The sequence below is a fragment of the Tympanuchus pallidicinctus genome, unplaced genomic scaffold (assembly GCF_026119805.1).
Source record: "Tympanuchus pallidicinctus isolate F22 unplaced genomic scaffold, pur_lepc_1.0 scaffold1, whole genome shotgun sequence".
Taxonomy (NCBI): Eukaryota; Metazoa; Chordata; class Aves; order Galliformes; family Phasianidae; genus Tympanuchus; species Tympanuchus pallidicinctus.
The window spans coordinates 55,145,192-55,161,243 of record NW_026294618.1 but is presented as its reverse complement, the minus strand read 5'-3'; the positions used below and the strand labels follow the sequence as shown (position 1 = coordinate 55,161,243).

General features: G+C 37.6%; 1 protein-coding gene across 3 annotated transcripts in view; it reads left to right on the top strand.

Moving 5' to 3' along the window:
* MAP3K5 (mitogen-activated protein kinase kinase kinase 5) overlaps window positions 1-16,052 on the top strand; it is a 93,327-nt gene that overhangs the window by 68,703 nt on the left and 8,572 nt on the right. For all 3 annotated transcript variants that reach the window (XM_052674533.1, XM_052674544.1, XM_052674551.1), the window contains exons 14-25: window positions 1,033-1,114; window positions 3,072-3,205; window positions 4,101-4,228; window positions 5,025-5,161; window positions 5,792-5,897; window positions 6,812-6,969; window positions 7,645-7,822; window positions 8,872-8,892; window positions 9,636-9,813; window positions 9,911-10,079; window positions 12,941-13,126; window positions 15,862-15,967. In XM_052674533.1, the coding sequence (XP_052530493.1) occupies window positions 1,033-1,114; window positions 3,072-3,205; window positions 4,101-4,228; window positions 5,025-5,161; window positions 5,792-5,897; window positions 6,812-6,969; window positions 7,645-7,822; window positions 8,872-8,892; window positions 9,636-9,813; window positions 9,911-10,079; window positions 12,941-13,126; window positions 15,862-15,967 (1,583 nt within the window). The remainder of the gene's footprint in view (window positions 1-1,032; window positions 1,115-3,071; window positions 3,206-4,100; window positions 4,229-5,024; window positions 5,162-5,791; window positions 5,898-6,811; window positions 6,970-7,644; window positions 7,823-8,871; window positions 8,893-9,635; window positions 9,814-9,910; window positions 10,080-12,940; window positions 13,127-15,861; window positions 15,968-16,052) is intronic.

Below are 16,052 nucleotides of genomic sequence, written 5' to 3'. Positions count from 1 at the left end.
ACCACTCTATGCTGAGGGTTGCAGTGTCTGTATGTACAGCAGGGACTGTTTCAGAACTGTGGTTGGAGTTGGTGACAAGTGAGGATGCTCAAATCATCTTTTATGTGAAAGCATAGGACTCCCCCAGAGATGCATGAACTTTGGAGGGTCAAAACACAAATTCAGACAAATAATAGAAATGCATAATTACAAACTTTTTTTTTTTTTTTTTTTCCAACAAATCTTGGGGTATTATTTCTCTATATTTGTCATATTAGGGCTTATTACAAGTATGTGTTGTCCCCAGTTGAACAAAGCAGCCTAAACTTACAAACAGATTTTCTGCAGTGGCACTGTTTGGGGTAATAATGGTCCAGGAGAGCTAGTGAAGGTTTTTTGCTTTACTGTAGTTAAAATTTTATTTCTCATCACAAACAAACAACCTTGATGTCATGTATGTTACTATCATGATTATATAAGTCTGATCTTATAAATAGCCCTCCAACAAAGTTGGCAAGTGTTTGTTGCACAAAGTTTCTTACCTGCTCTATGCTGTGCTTCTGCTCTTTAAGCTTGAGGTCTAAAATCTTGAATTAGTCCCAAAGGCATTCCTGGAGAACATGTCTTGTATATTTGTACTTAAAAATGCTGCTACCATACCGAACATCACTGTGTCGCTTCAAGGTAATGAACATGACTACCTGAAAGATTAGTCCCTACCTTGTCTTCCCATCAATTCTAGTCTGCATAAGTTCTACTATTTTTCTTCCCATTCATGTTTTGTCATTACTCGGAAGATAAGACAGAAGTGTGCTTTCAAAGAAGGACAAGCCATAAGTAATAGTAATACCTTCATTCATTCATTCTTTTATTTATTTGTTTGTTTGTTTGTTTATTTATTTTGCAGGCAAGCTAACTTTTACACACAATTTTTGCTTATTAAAATCTTCTGGTTCGTTCAACGCTTTAGTGAGATGCATTCCCGATATCCCCATGCAGTCTTGAGTATGTGGTTGCATTTTTTTTATATTTTGTTTTACTTGCTTTCAAAAGGTTTTTTGACATGGTGAACAGCATCACTGAAGAAATAGGGAAGTCTACAGAGGAAGGAGAATGTGATGGAGACTCCCTGGAGGTAGTTATTTATTTTAGCTTATTTTCAAAGCATCATTTCAACTATTTTGAGTTTCTAGTAGCTTGACTGAAGGAAGTAAAATTACTCATCCCTTCACTGGAAGAAGTCAGACAAAAATACAGTTTACAAAATTTTGTCATCTAATCTTTATAAGTTAATGATTTGTCGTAATGCTCATTTCTAGGTTTTATAACCAACTTGTATTTCAGTTATCTTACTTGCTTGAGGAAGTGCTCAACCCAAGTTCTCAATAATTGCAGTTATTACAGAGTGATTCTTGCTATAGTTTCTTTAGGGTGTAGTCACAGTCAGGCAATATTAGCATCTGTTTAAATTTGAAAGGTTGTTGTCTATTTCATGCATCACTGCAATTGTGTATGATTACGTTATTGGCAGGACATCTGCACAACAAACAAGGATGTAATTGTGGTAGGGGAAAGCTTGTGCATGCTAGTTACAATACGTATGGGCAAACATGGCAATGAACTGCAAAAACAAATCAGATAATCTGCTGGGAGTCAGTCATTCTTCCCTTAGCTCTCTAATGCACACTGAATCTTAGAGTCATAGAATCACAGAATCATAGAATGGCCTGGGTTGAAAAGGACCTCAAAGATCATCTAGTTTCAACCCCTCTGCCTTGGGCAGGGTTGCCATCCACTAGACCAGTCTGCATCCATCCTGGCCTTGAATGCATCCAGGGGTGCCCTGCTCCTGCTCTCTCACACATTAGCTAAGTCACAGCATGCACAGTATGCGATCACTTGCTGTATTCTCACCTTGATTTTCTCTGTGATCGTACACATAGTTGAGAAGTGAATAGAAGGCTGTTAGGTGTAATGCAGTACCTGGTGTTTAGACAGTCTTTTAGGTGGCAGGAAACAGGGCAAAATATTTAGGACTCTGTACTAAAGTTGTAGAGTCAACCAAAACTAACTGAAAAAGTCAGTATTGTATAATGAATCCAGCTCTCTGTTCCAGTTTTCATGTTGGTGTTTTCATAATACATCTCAAATTGGAGATGGGACAAATAGAAACCTCTAGAGAGGGTTGTGGGATAGTAAAATGCCCCAAAATGAGAAACCATGGGTACCTAATAGGTTTATTTTAGCAAGAAAAAAGCAGAGGGTCACGTGTTTACAGGGTGTAAGTATCTTTACAAGGAAAACTGCTGAAAATTAATAGATTCTTTAGTAAAGAAAAATATAATGAAATAAAGAAATAAGTTAGAATTAGAGGCACGACTTTACCCTGAGAGTAATTAACTGTTCAAACATTACTAAAAGAAGTAGCGGATTCTCTGTATCTCAGCAGATACAAGCTCCTGGGCTAAGCATGAGAGCAAGGAAGTGAAATTATGCCTGTGTTACACAAGAGGACAGATGAGATAATTGAATGACTATTTCTGGATTGTCCTTAAACTCTTTGAAATTTTAATTCAGCTGAATGTAACTATGCACTGCAATAATGACTAACCTTCATTGGCACATTTTGCTGTCTGGCCTGGCCAGGATAGTTTTGTTGGTTTTGGAAGATGTGGTCAGGTCAGGATAGTGTCTGGGATAAACTGTGTCCTGCCTTGATTTGTGTGTCTGTGGAAGCTGAAGTTTTCAGCTGGGTGCAGAGTGCCCTCTGTTGTCTTCCGCTGCCTTTTCATGGCCTGCCAGCAGAGCTGCAAGTGCTATTAAAAGATAAGAGTGTAACTATGAAGAACAGGTAACAACTAGCTCAGCTTTTCTTACGCTTACCTGGAATGGCTGCCTTAGAAGCTGAGGCTTTCCATAAATTCAGTGGAGAGATATAAGCACATTGGTACGATATCCAAGTTGCCATCTTGAAGTGTTTTTCCACTTCTCCATGGTCCACAGAAAGGAACTAGTATGCTAAATGCCGTTGTTGTGCATAGAGTCAGATTAATTAATTCTTATCCCTCTGTTTCATTCATGTTTGTTTTCAGTATGACTATGAGTATGATGAAAACGGCGAGAGAGTCGTTCTGGGGAAAGGAACTTATGGCATTGTGTATGCAGGACGAGATTTGAGCAATCAAGTCAGAATTGCTATTAAAGAAATCCCAGAGAGAGATAGCAGGTATAGTAACTGAATCTTGTTCCAAATTTTGTGCGTTATGTGCTCTCATTAAGCAATTGAGTGAACCAGTTTGCTGATCAAGAAATATCTCATCTACAGTGCTGCCAATAAATTGTGGTATGAAATTATATTCTCTACTTCTCTAAACAGACATATCCAAATTGTGGAATCACTTATGATTGCAACAACTGAGAATTTGCTTTCTGGTTTTTGGCATGTGTGGTTTGTAATGTTTTTTTCTTTCCAAAAGAAACGTAAAACAGAACCTCCCTCAAATGCCTTATGAAAGCCCCATCTTCTTTACGTGTATAAGCATGTTCTTATAAAAGAACTTTTGAATTTCATAATTGGCAGAATTCTTTTAAACTCTGATCCTGAATTGTTGATAAAGACATTTTCTTTTGCTGTTCGTGCGTGTTTTGTTAGAACGCTCCTTAACACTAGAATGTGGAATGATCTTTTTGCCCACACTCGGTAACACAGTGACTTTGTACGTACAATACCCCACTTCATCTATAAAAGTTACCATGTAAAGGCCAGATGTGTGATCCCCATTGCAGTTGTATATCCTGAAGTTTGTTGTGTGTGGCTTCTTGAATATATAATTTCCACAAATATTTTGAGAAGTCTAAACATGATTTTTTAATTTTTTTTCCCAAGTGGAACTGAGTTTACAAAAAAAAAAAAAAAGCAGTGAATTATTTCTTTTACTCTGTGGTGATTATAACCAGCAATGCCAAATGTGTTTAACAGATATTGTATTCAATATCTGTATTCATAGTACATCAGAGTAAATGTGTTTCACAGGACCTAAAATAGAACTAAACAGCTACATTAAACTCAAGACTTTCTTCCTGAAGCTCAATATTGTATAAATTCTTTAATTTTTTTCTAGATACTCCCAACCTCTGCATGAAGAAATAGCCTTGCATAAGCATCTCAAACACAAGAACATTGTCCAGTATTTGGGGTCTCTTAGCGAGAATGGTTTCATTAAGATATTCATGGAGCAGGTGCCTGGTGGTAAGTTATGGAGGCTGGCTTGGTACCTTGTTTGTTTCTTAAGGTTTTAAAAATAAAAGAACCATCACACTGCACTAAGATACACCATATTTCCATGTAACATCCTTTAGTTTCTCTTTTTTGAATTAATGAGGAAAAAAAAAAATCTGTAAGGGTTTTCAAAGCATTTGAATCCTCTTGATCAGGGTTTAGGTAGGACGTGCTTCAGATACAGCTCAGGTCATTGCTGTGGCAGGTGATCAGCAGCCATCCTACTAAGGAATGCTGTATGTAGTTAGCCTTAAGTAGCTGAGCCCCCTTCAAGTATGGAACACAAGAGGATTGTGGCTGGTGATTGTTGCTTCTGTTTGATAAGGAAGAACCTACAGCAGCCAGACATAATAAAAACCTCTTGCTAGATTTGGCTTTTTGAGAAGCTGTGGATTCTGAGTATATAAATAGGTGAAAGGTGCATGTGAACACCAGGCCTTTTTGCTGTTTCACAACAGAGCTCTTGAGCAACTTCTCCCCAGGCATAAGAGAGAGATGAGCACGTTTGTTGCACAGTTTCCAGTCTGCCTGCTTGAGAGAGCATGTATTTCTATGCTACAGCTAAGACCTGTGGAGATACTTACTCTCTTTTTAATTAGTGAGGCAGGTGATGATGCAAGAAAGTATTTCCAGGAGAGCTCTTTGGTTATAGAAGAGGTACCTACACTTATTTTGGATTGCTCCTTGTTACTTTGTTTATCCTTTGGGAAAAAGGTAGGGTTTAATTTGGTTTTACTCTCATTTTTTTCCCTCTCCAAATTTACAGGCAGTCTTTCTGCTCTTCTACGATCAAAATGGGGACCATTAAAAAATAATGAGCAGACAATTGGCTTTTACACTAAGCAGATTCTCGAAGGATTAAAATACCTCCACGATAATCAAATAGTGCATCGAGACATAAAGGTGAGAATTTGCTGAGCTTAAGCCTGGTGGTGTAACTATATAAACTATTTATTTGTTCTGTAATTTAAAAGCTTTTTCCTGAAAGCTATTCATTGTCACAGACCTTCTCTGCTATTCCATGGGTTAGGTAAGTGAGCTGTTGTAATTCAAATCTGCACAAACAGAGTGTTTTGTTTTGTTCAGGAAAACTGACAGAGATGCATCAAATGTGAGAAAGCATGTATTTTTGCTTCTATTTTCAATGATATGATTGAGCTTTCATACAAACATATCAGAAATAACAAAGACTGTGAGCGGGGATATCAGCAGCTTATTTTCCAAGGAGATTCTAGACTTGCAAAGGTGCTTTGTTGTTGTTGTTGTTGTTGTTCTTTTTCTTAAGATGTTTTTCATAGTACTATTTAAACGGATTCTTGTAGATGGAGATGGTCACTTTGCAAAGAAGTTTCTGATAATGGCATTACATAAGGCAGGATTGCAATTGATTACTCATTCATCATATGCAAAAGAGCCTAAGGAAGTAATTTTTGCTTACAAAAGAGTTCTAAAAAAGCATTCTAGAAATAGGTGATGCAAGAAGTCTTAAGATGAATGGAAAAAAATAATTACTCTGAATGTTTTGTTCCTCAGGGTGATAACGTGCTTATCAACACTTACAGTGGGGTGTTAAAAATTTCAGACTTTGGAACTTCAAAGAGACTCGCGGGAATCAACCCTTGTACTGAAACTTTCACTGGTATGTTTCCAGGAGAGATTCTTTGCTCACTCCAGCTGTGAGCATAGGGTCAGATTCCATAGCCACTTAACTTTCATTGGCTTAAGATCAATATGGAAGGTCGCTGCTAGAACATGCTCATTTAAGGTATAGTTAATTGTGAGCTGTGTACTGTTCAGAGAGAATACTGTTTTAGAAGTTCAGTTTGAGACACAGCATTCCTCCACAACAGAAGAGCACTGTCTTTCCTCTGTCATATTTGAGTGTCTCTTCTGTGCACATGGCTTCTTGTGCCGACCTAGAGGTAACAGTTTTTTCCTTCTGTTGCTGGGTTGGATATCCTGGCATCTAGTACAAGGCCTGTCATTAACTTAATCCTCTTTCTGCTTGATAATTCAATTTGGGTTTACTGTGGTGCCACTGCAGGATTTAAATGGTTGCTCCAGATGAAAAATGACCATTATTTTAATTCTTTTCCTTGTTAAATTTCTGTTCTGAATGCAACAGAATGCAGAATGCTGTCAGGATGATTCCCTTCAGAAAAAGCGTTCATAATGCATGCTGAGTTCCCTACTACTCAATTCAGAGTAATCTTCCTTATTTTATTCTTAATCTTCGCATAGAACAGAGTAAAAATAATAATAATAATAATAAATATGTATGTATGTATAATTTATAATCTTCTGTGGACATTGAAAAGAGATATTGTCAGATTAGTACATGATATCAGATGCTTTTAGCACAGCTAATATTTTGATTAGTATTTTAAGTTTCATGTCGAATGCATCTGGAAACTTCTAATTCTTGTTTTGAACAATAAAGTACTTCTGTTAACTCTCCTGATGTCATCCACTGCCCTCTTATTTTGCTTGTCTTATGTAGATATTTGTATTTTTTATGCACCTAAATAACAAAGATGGATGTGTTTTAAACAGGTACCCTTCAGTATATGGCACCAGAAATAATTGACAAAGGGCCACGTGGTTATGGGAAGGCTGCGGACATCTGGTCTTTGGGATGCACGATAATTGAGATGGCTACGGGGAAACCCCCATTTTATGAACTGGGAGAACCACAAGCAGCTATGTTTAAGGTCAGACATCTTCCTTGTATGTCTCATGCTGGTTTTTATAAACACAGGAAATCTTGTGACTGTTTTGGAGAGGCTGGGATTGGAAGGAAGAAAAGATAAAGAAAATAGTTGGGTAATGAGGATGCTAAGAAGAATGAGCTGATTCATCTGAGTGCGAGTGTGGGGTAGTTTTGAAGACAGTAGTGGAGCAGCTATTCACAAAGGAAAAAAAAAAAAAAAAAAGGCTGAGAAAAGCTGTTCCAAGTTCTCTGCTTTGCAAAGCTTCTCTTGGGAATTGTATTTTTAAATGTAACAGAATAATCACATAGTTTGTAGTAATTTTGTTCCTTGAATTAATCAAGTACTTACACAAAGATAATATGAAAACTCAATATGCAACTTTTACTATCCGAAAACATTTTGATCATAAAATCATAGAAAGATTTGGGTTGGAAAGGACCTTTAAGATCATCTAGTTCCAATCCCCTGCTGTAGGCAAGGACACTTCCCTGTAGACCAGGTTGCTCAAAGTCCCATCCAGCCTGGCCTTGAGTGCTTCCAGGGAGGGGGGCATTCACAACCTTACTGGACAACCTGTTCCAGCTTCTCACCACCCTCATGATGTTATTTAGTATTTGAGAAAATAATAATGCAAGCCATTGTTCTTTTTTTGTTCTCCCTCTTTATTTATGCCAGGTGGGAATGTTTAAAATCCACCCAGAGATTCCTGAGTCCATGTCTGCAGAAGCCAAGTCGTTCATACTGCGTTGCTTTGAACCAGATCCTGATAAACGAGCTTTTGCTCATGAGCTCCTCGTAGATGAATTCTTGAAGGTTTCAAGCAAAAAAAGAAAATCCCCATCAAAACTCTCGGGTAAGGAATTTCTGTCTCATAAATGGCATTGTTGCCTAAAACTGGTGTTTCAGTCTTTAAGATGAAGACGGAAGATCTCCATCTCAGGTGAATGTTCAGTTGTAACCTTTTGTTCCAGCTGTAGAAAGATTGTTATAGCTGAATTCTGCTAATGTGTTGTCGGAGGTGATTTATATAAATATGTCTAATAAGGTTTAAGAATAAAATTAGAATGGTTTCATTTAAAAGGGTAAAAGATTGAGTCCAGCTGTTTAAACTACTTGGAGACTGACCAGAAACATGTCGTTTAGAGTCATTTTGATAATGCTCTTTAAACACTGATAGGCATGGGGTGTCAGCTCCTCCTTCCTCTCTGTTCCAATGTCAAACTACCAGTCGGTAAAGAAGCTTTTGCTAATGTCTAGTCTGAGCCTCCCATGGTGCAACTTTGAGCTATTGCCACATACCTTGTCACTTGGTACCAGGGAGGAAAGATAAGCAGTTCCCTCTTTACTACTCCTAGAAGTTTTTATCTGTTTGTTTATTTTATTTATTAAAAATCTGTGTATGTTTTCATTCAAAGAATGTTTCCAGAGAGTGCATTTTATATAATGTTATAGCATAATATTGAGCCTCAGGAGTGTTTTATATGAGCAAAATGATCTTTGTCCATAGCAATCTGTATAAATTTTTTTTTATACACTCATTTCCTGCAGTGTTCTAAATTATGGAACGTAACTAAGGAGCTTTGAGAAGTTGAATTAGAGTCTTATGTATTTTATGTTTGCATATATGAAGAATATCCTCTATATAATTTGAGCATTATACCAAAAAGAAGAAAAAATACCATGTAAAGAGATGGTATTGAATGAGGACTTTTCACATACTTGGTTTCTTGTTTTTTTTTTTTTTTTGGATTCAAATTCATTTTAAATGGCAATAAATCATAGTTTTGAAGTAAGAATTGCAGCTAGGAGCATCCAGCTAGTCCATAAAAATTAGAAGTGAGTGCACTTTTTTTTCTGTGTTGTTTTAGCATTATAACTTTTTTCTTTACCTTTCTCCCACAGTTCTTTCAGCTAACACAAATGGTGAGTTTTAACATACTTTCTTAATCAGAGCATAAGTATGCAGACACTGTGATTATCACTTGTTCTGGTATAATTTCTCACATTAAATCCTTGCAAAGAGAGGTGGGCACAACTATGAAAATAAGTTAACCTTCTCTGTTAGAAAACTCTAATTCACTGTGCAAATTAAAAAGACTGCGGTGCTGCCTTGGCTGAACTGTCTAGGCAGGTAGGTGATGTGGGCTTGAAAAACGGGGTTATTATTTGTTATAGGACCCCTTAGTAGGAAGCGGAACAGAAAACAAAAGGGCTGTTTTGTTTTAACAGAGCCAAGGTTTGTGGAAAAGGATATGTAGAATTTAAATTATTAGAATGTGGGTGTCTGGCTTAACCTATAGAAGTGCTGTTACTGATCAGAGTGCATACTAATGATACGTGATGGACATTCACTCCGGTGTCAGTGTTCTGGAAATGAGTTTGCAAAGAGCCCAGTGTTTCCGTATCTGAATAACATTTTCAATAAAAATGTAGCTGAAGATAGAATCACAGAATGGCCTGGGTTGGAAGGGACCTCAAGGATCATGAATCTCCACCCTCTGTTTCTTTTTTGTGTTTTTTTTGTTTCTATTTTTATTTTTATTTAATATTTTGTATTGATGGTGGGGAAGGCAGTCAGAATTTCTGTTTTTCTGAACGAATAACCTTCTTTGCTTCAGGACTGTGTTGGTGCTATTAAATTTTGATTTCTAAATATCCTTTAATAGAGTATCTTCGGAGCATATCCTTACCTGTTCCTGTTCTGGTGGAAGATACAAGTAGTAGCAGTGAATATGGCTCTGTCTCACCTGATACAGAGTTGAAAATTGATCCGTTCTCTTTCAAAACAAGAGCAAAATCCTGTGGAGAAAAAGATGGGAAGGGAATCCGGTCCCTTTTTCTGAGGTAAAGTACTGCTATCCAGCATTAATGTTACCTAGTAGATTAGGAACTACTGCATTGTGATTGCATTTTATAAAGTTTCTGAGTGCCTGTTCTTCAGCATCCCAGATGAAAATTTTGAGGATCACAGTGCACCTCCTTCACCTGAAGAGAAGGATTCTGGGTTTTTCATGCTGAAGAAGGATAGTGAGAGGAGAGCTACCCTTCACAGAATATTGACTGAGGACCAAGAGAAGGTGGTGAGGAACTTGATGGAAGCTTTGGCTCAGGTAAAACAATGTCAAGAGACAGTCAAAAATAAATAAGTAAAAAAATAAAAATGATGCAGTTTGAAGACTACAATTACTTGAAAATTTCAAATCTATGCGTAATAATAAAAAAATCCCACTTAATTAAACTAGAAAGCATGTACAATGTAAGCTTTCACAGTTTATTGCTTTATTGAGGCTAATAAAAACAGGCTCTGATGTTATGTTTATCCTACTTTAGATATGCTGTTTCTGCTGTTCATAAATATGATTGAACACCCTGTATCATGAAACTCACTTTTTGTGAGTTCCATCTTTTAGCTGTTGAGTTTGATGGAGAAAGAGCTGGATCTTTTGATCTGCTCTGATCTTAGGTTACTGTATAGAAAAGAGTAGAGCTATTGATACACCATTGTCTTCCAGCCAACAGCCTTAAAAGGAGGAAGACAGAAGTAATCAGGAAATAAATGTGCCTCTTTCTCACAGTGATTGGAGCCACACATGGAGGGGAGGGAGGATGGAGTACAGTAGTGGGAGATACAGCAAAATAATTGCAGAATGACCTTTTGGTGCTGCTTTGGGGCAATGATTCATTATGATGTATCAGCTCAGGATGACACCAAATAAATTACAGATCACCACCACACTGTTAGATGTTGCAACACAGAAATTGGATGACAGGTTTTTTTGTTCTTTTTGTAATGTGTGTTAGTAGTTAATTGACTCACTTAATTTTTAAGGCTGTGTATTACTAGTCTAAAACATGTTTGGGTAAAATGTGGCAAGTCATCTTTTAAAAAAAGAACTCTTAGGGAAAACAATGCAAATAATAGGATTCTTATGCGTGTAGCACAGCTAATGTAATTGGAAATTGTTACTATACAGAAAAAATGCTTCTAACTCATGGAGGAAAGTGAAGGTAGGGGAAATCACAACAGTTGTCCTGGTAACTATATGCTATACAAAGTGTTAAAATAAAAGGCAACAAGAGAGATGCTAGCGATCCATGCTATGCAGAATCTGCTGTAACACAACACAGTTGTTAGCATGCGTATGAAAGTAATAATCAAAGAGACTGTGAGAAGCTGAAACAGCCACAAAATCCAAAGAAGGTGCTTACTTCACATATCTTCTCCTGTAGTTCCCACCAAATGTTGATGGGGGAATAACAGTGTTCCTCAAGTGAGCTGGAACAGCCAAGAAAGGATCCAGGGAATGTGGAGTTGTAGTGTCTGAGTTCAAAGCCCAGCTGGGTGGGAACATCAGCACTTCAGAAGAGTGCAGAACTTTGACTCCCAATCACAGTTTTCTGTCTCAGTTTTGTGCCTTGTCAAAGAGCAGAAAACTTACTCAAACCACCAGAAAGCAGTGGTAACTGCAGTTAAGGGGAAGCTGACCTGGATTCCTATTATATGTTGCTTAAAAATGAGAAAGTACCAATAGAAGCCTGACCCGCTTGTTAGGCTTTGTCAGGATTTAGGCTTTGATAGTACTTCTCCCTTCACAAGAAGTTCTTATAAGAATAATTGCAACAAAACAGTCACTGTGGGTGAGGGCTATGGCAAGAGAATGACCCTCCCCAAAGTAAACCTCTATTTCTAATTAGGGAGCCATACTGGTTACCATGTCCCCAAGGTGCCGTTGATGGACTTGGAACCTTCTAATTCAAGGGCTGCAGTGTGTTCCGTGTCCACCTATTTATCCTAAAGGCTGTTAATTATTTCCAGGAAAAGGAGACCAATTACTGCAGGACAGGGGGAGGAGTCCATTTCAGTATAGACAACAGGTGAATTTTCCAAATCAGAGCAAATCAAAATCAGAAGGTAGAATTTTTCTCAGACATGGGCTGCTTTAGTCAGTAAGATGTTTAATTGCTGTAGAGTTTTTTTTGTTTTTACCTTCCCCCACCAGCCAAATCATCTTGTTTTCATCCAGATCAGAATTAATTAACAGTCAAAGACTAGTTAACAAATTATGCAGAGTTCTTGACATATCCAGCTATAGCATTCATGGATTAAAACTAACAAACATAAGGGAACCAAACACAGAATGTGCTTCTGTTATAGAAACCAATGCTAGAAATCTTCAGTTTCTGTAAGTACTTCAGTTCCTTTAGAAAAGGTGTTTAATGCTGCGTGCTGAACAAGTAGTGAGGTTTTCTATCTCTGACTTAATTTTAAGGTTTGAAAATTAAATTTATATTCCATATTATATTATTATATTATATTGGAGAGTAAATAAAATCTTCTGCTTCCTAGTTATTCATGGTCTTTATTCTGGTGAATACTTTTGAGGTTTTTTTGCTATTTTTGTAGCACATGCAAAAACACAGTAAGTTTTAAAGATAGGCACTAGACTTTGTCATAGAGAAGGAAGAGATCTGTAGATTTGCTTTAATAAACAGCTAAGTGTGAAAGTTCTGTAGAAAAGGAAATGATGTAGAAAGGAATTAGTATTTTTCCAAACCTCCTCTGTAACCTTGACTAATTCCTTCTTTTAAATGCAGTGGTGGGATTTTTCATGTTGTCTTTCAGAGGCATTCTGAAAAGTACGTGGTTGTTTTGTTCTTTTTTTAATTGCAATTCATAGTGGTGTGCACGTATAGCATATACACATACATAATATGCACATATACTTCAGCAACTACTGTAAAATAAAGTCAGGTACTTTCTGGGCAGTAGTCTGCATTCGCAGGGAACTCGGGTACAGTAGTGTTTACACAGCCACTGTATGTGACCTACAGTTGCACTTTTGCCTTAACTATAGCATCAGTTTCCAAAAATCATTTTGCCAACTAACATTATTGGCTGAAGGCCCTCTGGGTGTACATTTCAAAAGATGGTTATAAAAACTATTTCCTTTCCTCTCTGTTCTTCTTCCAGGGAGCTGAAGAGCCCAAGCTAAAATGGGAACATATTACAACGCTTGTTTCCAGCCTCAGAGAGTTTGTACGGTCCACTGATCGTAAAATCATTGCAACCACTCTTTCAAAACTGAAACTGGAGTTAGACTTCGACAGCCACGGTATCAGTCAAGTGCAGCTTGTGCTGTTTGGTTTTCAAGATGCTGTAAGTTGTCATTTTTACTAAATATTTTGCATGGGAAAACTGCAAAAATCTAGGAAACAGAAGTAAATGAAACTTTCTTAACTTCCCTCCAGAATTTCAGAAACAGTAATGTGTGAGAACTTTGATCTTGTAATAACGAGGAAAACAACCCACAGCTATGATTGGGGTTTGGTTGCTGCGGGACTGTTGGCAGGACGCAAATGTCGAACATAGCTGTTGAGATTTTGTTGATTAAAGAATCTTCCTTCAGCACAGTTGCATAAGCTTTGTCACAGTGCCAAAGCAGAAAAACCTTTTTTTAAAAAAATCTCATTTTGTAAGAGTTTCTGGTAAATAAGATTGACACTGACTGTCAAGCAAGTCTTGCATAAATAAATCTCTTGAACTTGCCTTATTTTATAAATTAATGCATTAAGTACTTCCATGGCCTGACATAATATGCTACCTAAATTATACATTTGATGTGAATTCTGACTCTAGAATTTTTGGTTAGCATCAGAATTAGCTGCTAACCAAAGTTAGAAGCTTTTCTTGTCAATCTATAATAAATAGAATAAGAAGGAAGAAAAACAGGTTTTCTGTGTGACAGCAATTAATTCAAAGTTTGTGCTATCCAACAACAAGCAGCAGCCAAATAGGCATATAAATACCATTTAAATAGCTAGTGTACCAAAAGCAAATTGGTTTTGTTTTCCAGCTGTGTGTTTCAATGTTAGTTCACAAACAATTATGCTTAAAGCTTAAGATGAATAATTTACATGGGAGGAAACAGCTGTGCTGGGCGTCTCTATGCAGCCTGAAGTTCTGAAGTGAAAAGTGAAATGACAGCCCTAGTAGGCACTTGAGGCGGATCATTCTTGTCAGCATTTTGACCTTGTGTACTTTGAGAAAGAACAGAGGTGTCAGGAAAGATTGTACAGCATTTAAACTGTTTGTTGCATACACCATAGTGACAACGAAGTAGACTGCCTACCAAAAAAAGCTAATATGCAAAATGAATCTGTAAGAGAGAGCTTTCCTCAAAGGAAAGAAGTCTTCACTCTGAATACTCTTCAGCTCTCCGCTCTCTTTAGCTTCACGTCACTTCTGTTCGGACAGCTGAAAGAAATATACGTGTACAAAGACCAGAAAACCAATTGATGGGAGGAAAGAGTATGAATATCTGTGTTGGGTTTCTGACAGATGTTCTTGGGCATCAGCTGTTTTGTGACAACAGTCAGTTCATGCTCTTTTCTATAAATATTTAATCTTCTTCTGTTACCTTCATTGTTGTAAGTTGCTATTTTTAAGTTACACATTTCTTTCCCCCTACTGTTATTTAGCTAAGAGAACTACTGAAAGGTCAAAGAAAAAAGATTGCTTTCTCATTTGCCGGCCTTTATTTTTTGACATGTTAAATTTCTATAATAGAACTCTCATCCAGATGTGTATCCATCTCAGGTACTTCTCAGGCAGGCATATTGTTAATAGTGAGGGAAAGCATTTCCCTTGTTCTCAGGACTTTTAACTTCGTAACCTGGGATTACCCTGCTAATATCCAAGATGTCCTCATCAGATCACCCGTGGGAAAAAAAAGTAGTTTTGTGCTACAGTCTGGAAAGCTCAAAGACATTCCTGTGGATTTTTTGTTGTTGTTCTTGACAAAAATGCATTGTGCTTCTCCAGTAGTCGGATAGATAGGCTCAGCTAAAGGCACTGCTGTGGGTAGGAGTTAGCAGGAGGTGCACTGCCTCATCAGGCCGTGGGCAGCCTGGAGGGGGCTGTGGGCAGCCTAAGGCTCTGTGCGCTTCTGCGTAGTGTCCAACTGCCATCTTGTGGCCGCTGAGGACAGAACTGAGGAGACCGAGGTGCTGCGGTGAGCTGAGCCGGCTGCTGGGTGAGAGAAAACTTATGGGTCAAGATGGGGATTGTTTAAGCAAAGGAGATGGAGAGACCACGTAGTGCAAAAGTAGTCTGCTACCCGCCAAAACGCAGCACCTTGCGGGCTGCTATAAAGAAAATGAGTTCTATGCCAGCCAGCTTGGTACAGGCACCTACGTCAATTCCTGCCTTGCTGAGCACTGTTGCTTTAGGGCAGTGATAATATGATTAATAACACTTTATTGCCTTCCAATCATGCATAAAAGTTTTCACAAGTGCAACTGTCTCATTGTATGAAGTTAACAGTAGAAGGAAAGAGGTGATGGCACAGCATCAAAATGAAGTCTTCTTAATTTAACTATCTAAACTAACATTAACTATTTTCTAAATCAAGAGGGAGCACTGTTATATTAATTCTTTTATACTTCCTACAGCTATTCTTTAACATAGTGAAGCACTGTTCAGAGCAAGCAGAGAAAATCATACCAAGAAAAGCAACAAGGTTGATTAGGTTAAGTCACAAAGCTTTCACAATATGGTCCTTGGTATTTGTCTTGGAGCTTGCATTTTTTTTTCCAGTCAGTCTATGACTGTAAATGTTAAATAAGCTTCAGTACCAGCCATCTGAAAACACCTAACACAGGAACTGTACTTCATTTAGAAAAAACTACAAAATCCTGTCTCTGATGTGTGGTATTGTCAACTTTCACTCTTTTGTTAACAATTTCTTCATTCAGCATCAACATGAAACAGTTTACATCACTTGTTTTGATGCAACATTTGTAAGTTCAAACACTTTACAAAATTCTGACATATATCATAGTGTTATTAATTTGTGGAGGATATGATGGCTGACTTGGATTCTGTGTTGCTAGGTCAATAAAGTTCTCCGAAATCATAACATCAAGCCCCACTGGATGTTTGCATTGGACAACATAATTAGAAAAGCTGTGCAGACAGCAATTACTATTCTGGTCCCAGGTAAGTTAGTTCATACTGCTCAGCAAATATTTGTTGCCTGATCTCTTTAAATGTGCTTTAGAGCTGTGATTATGGTGCTTCACTT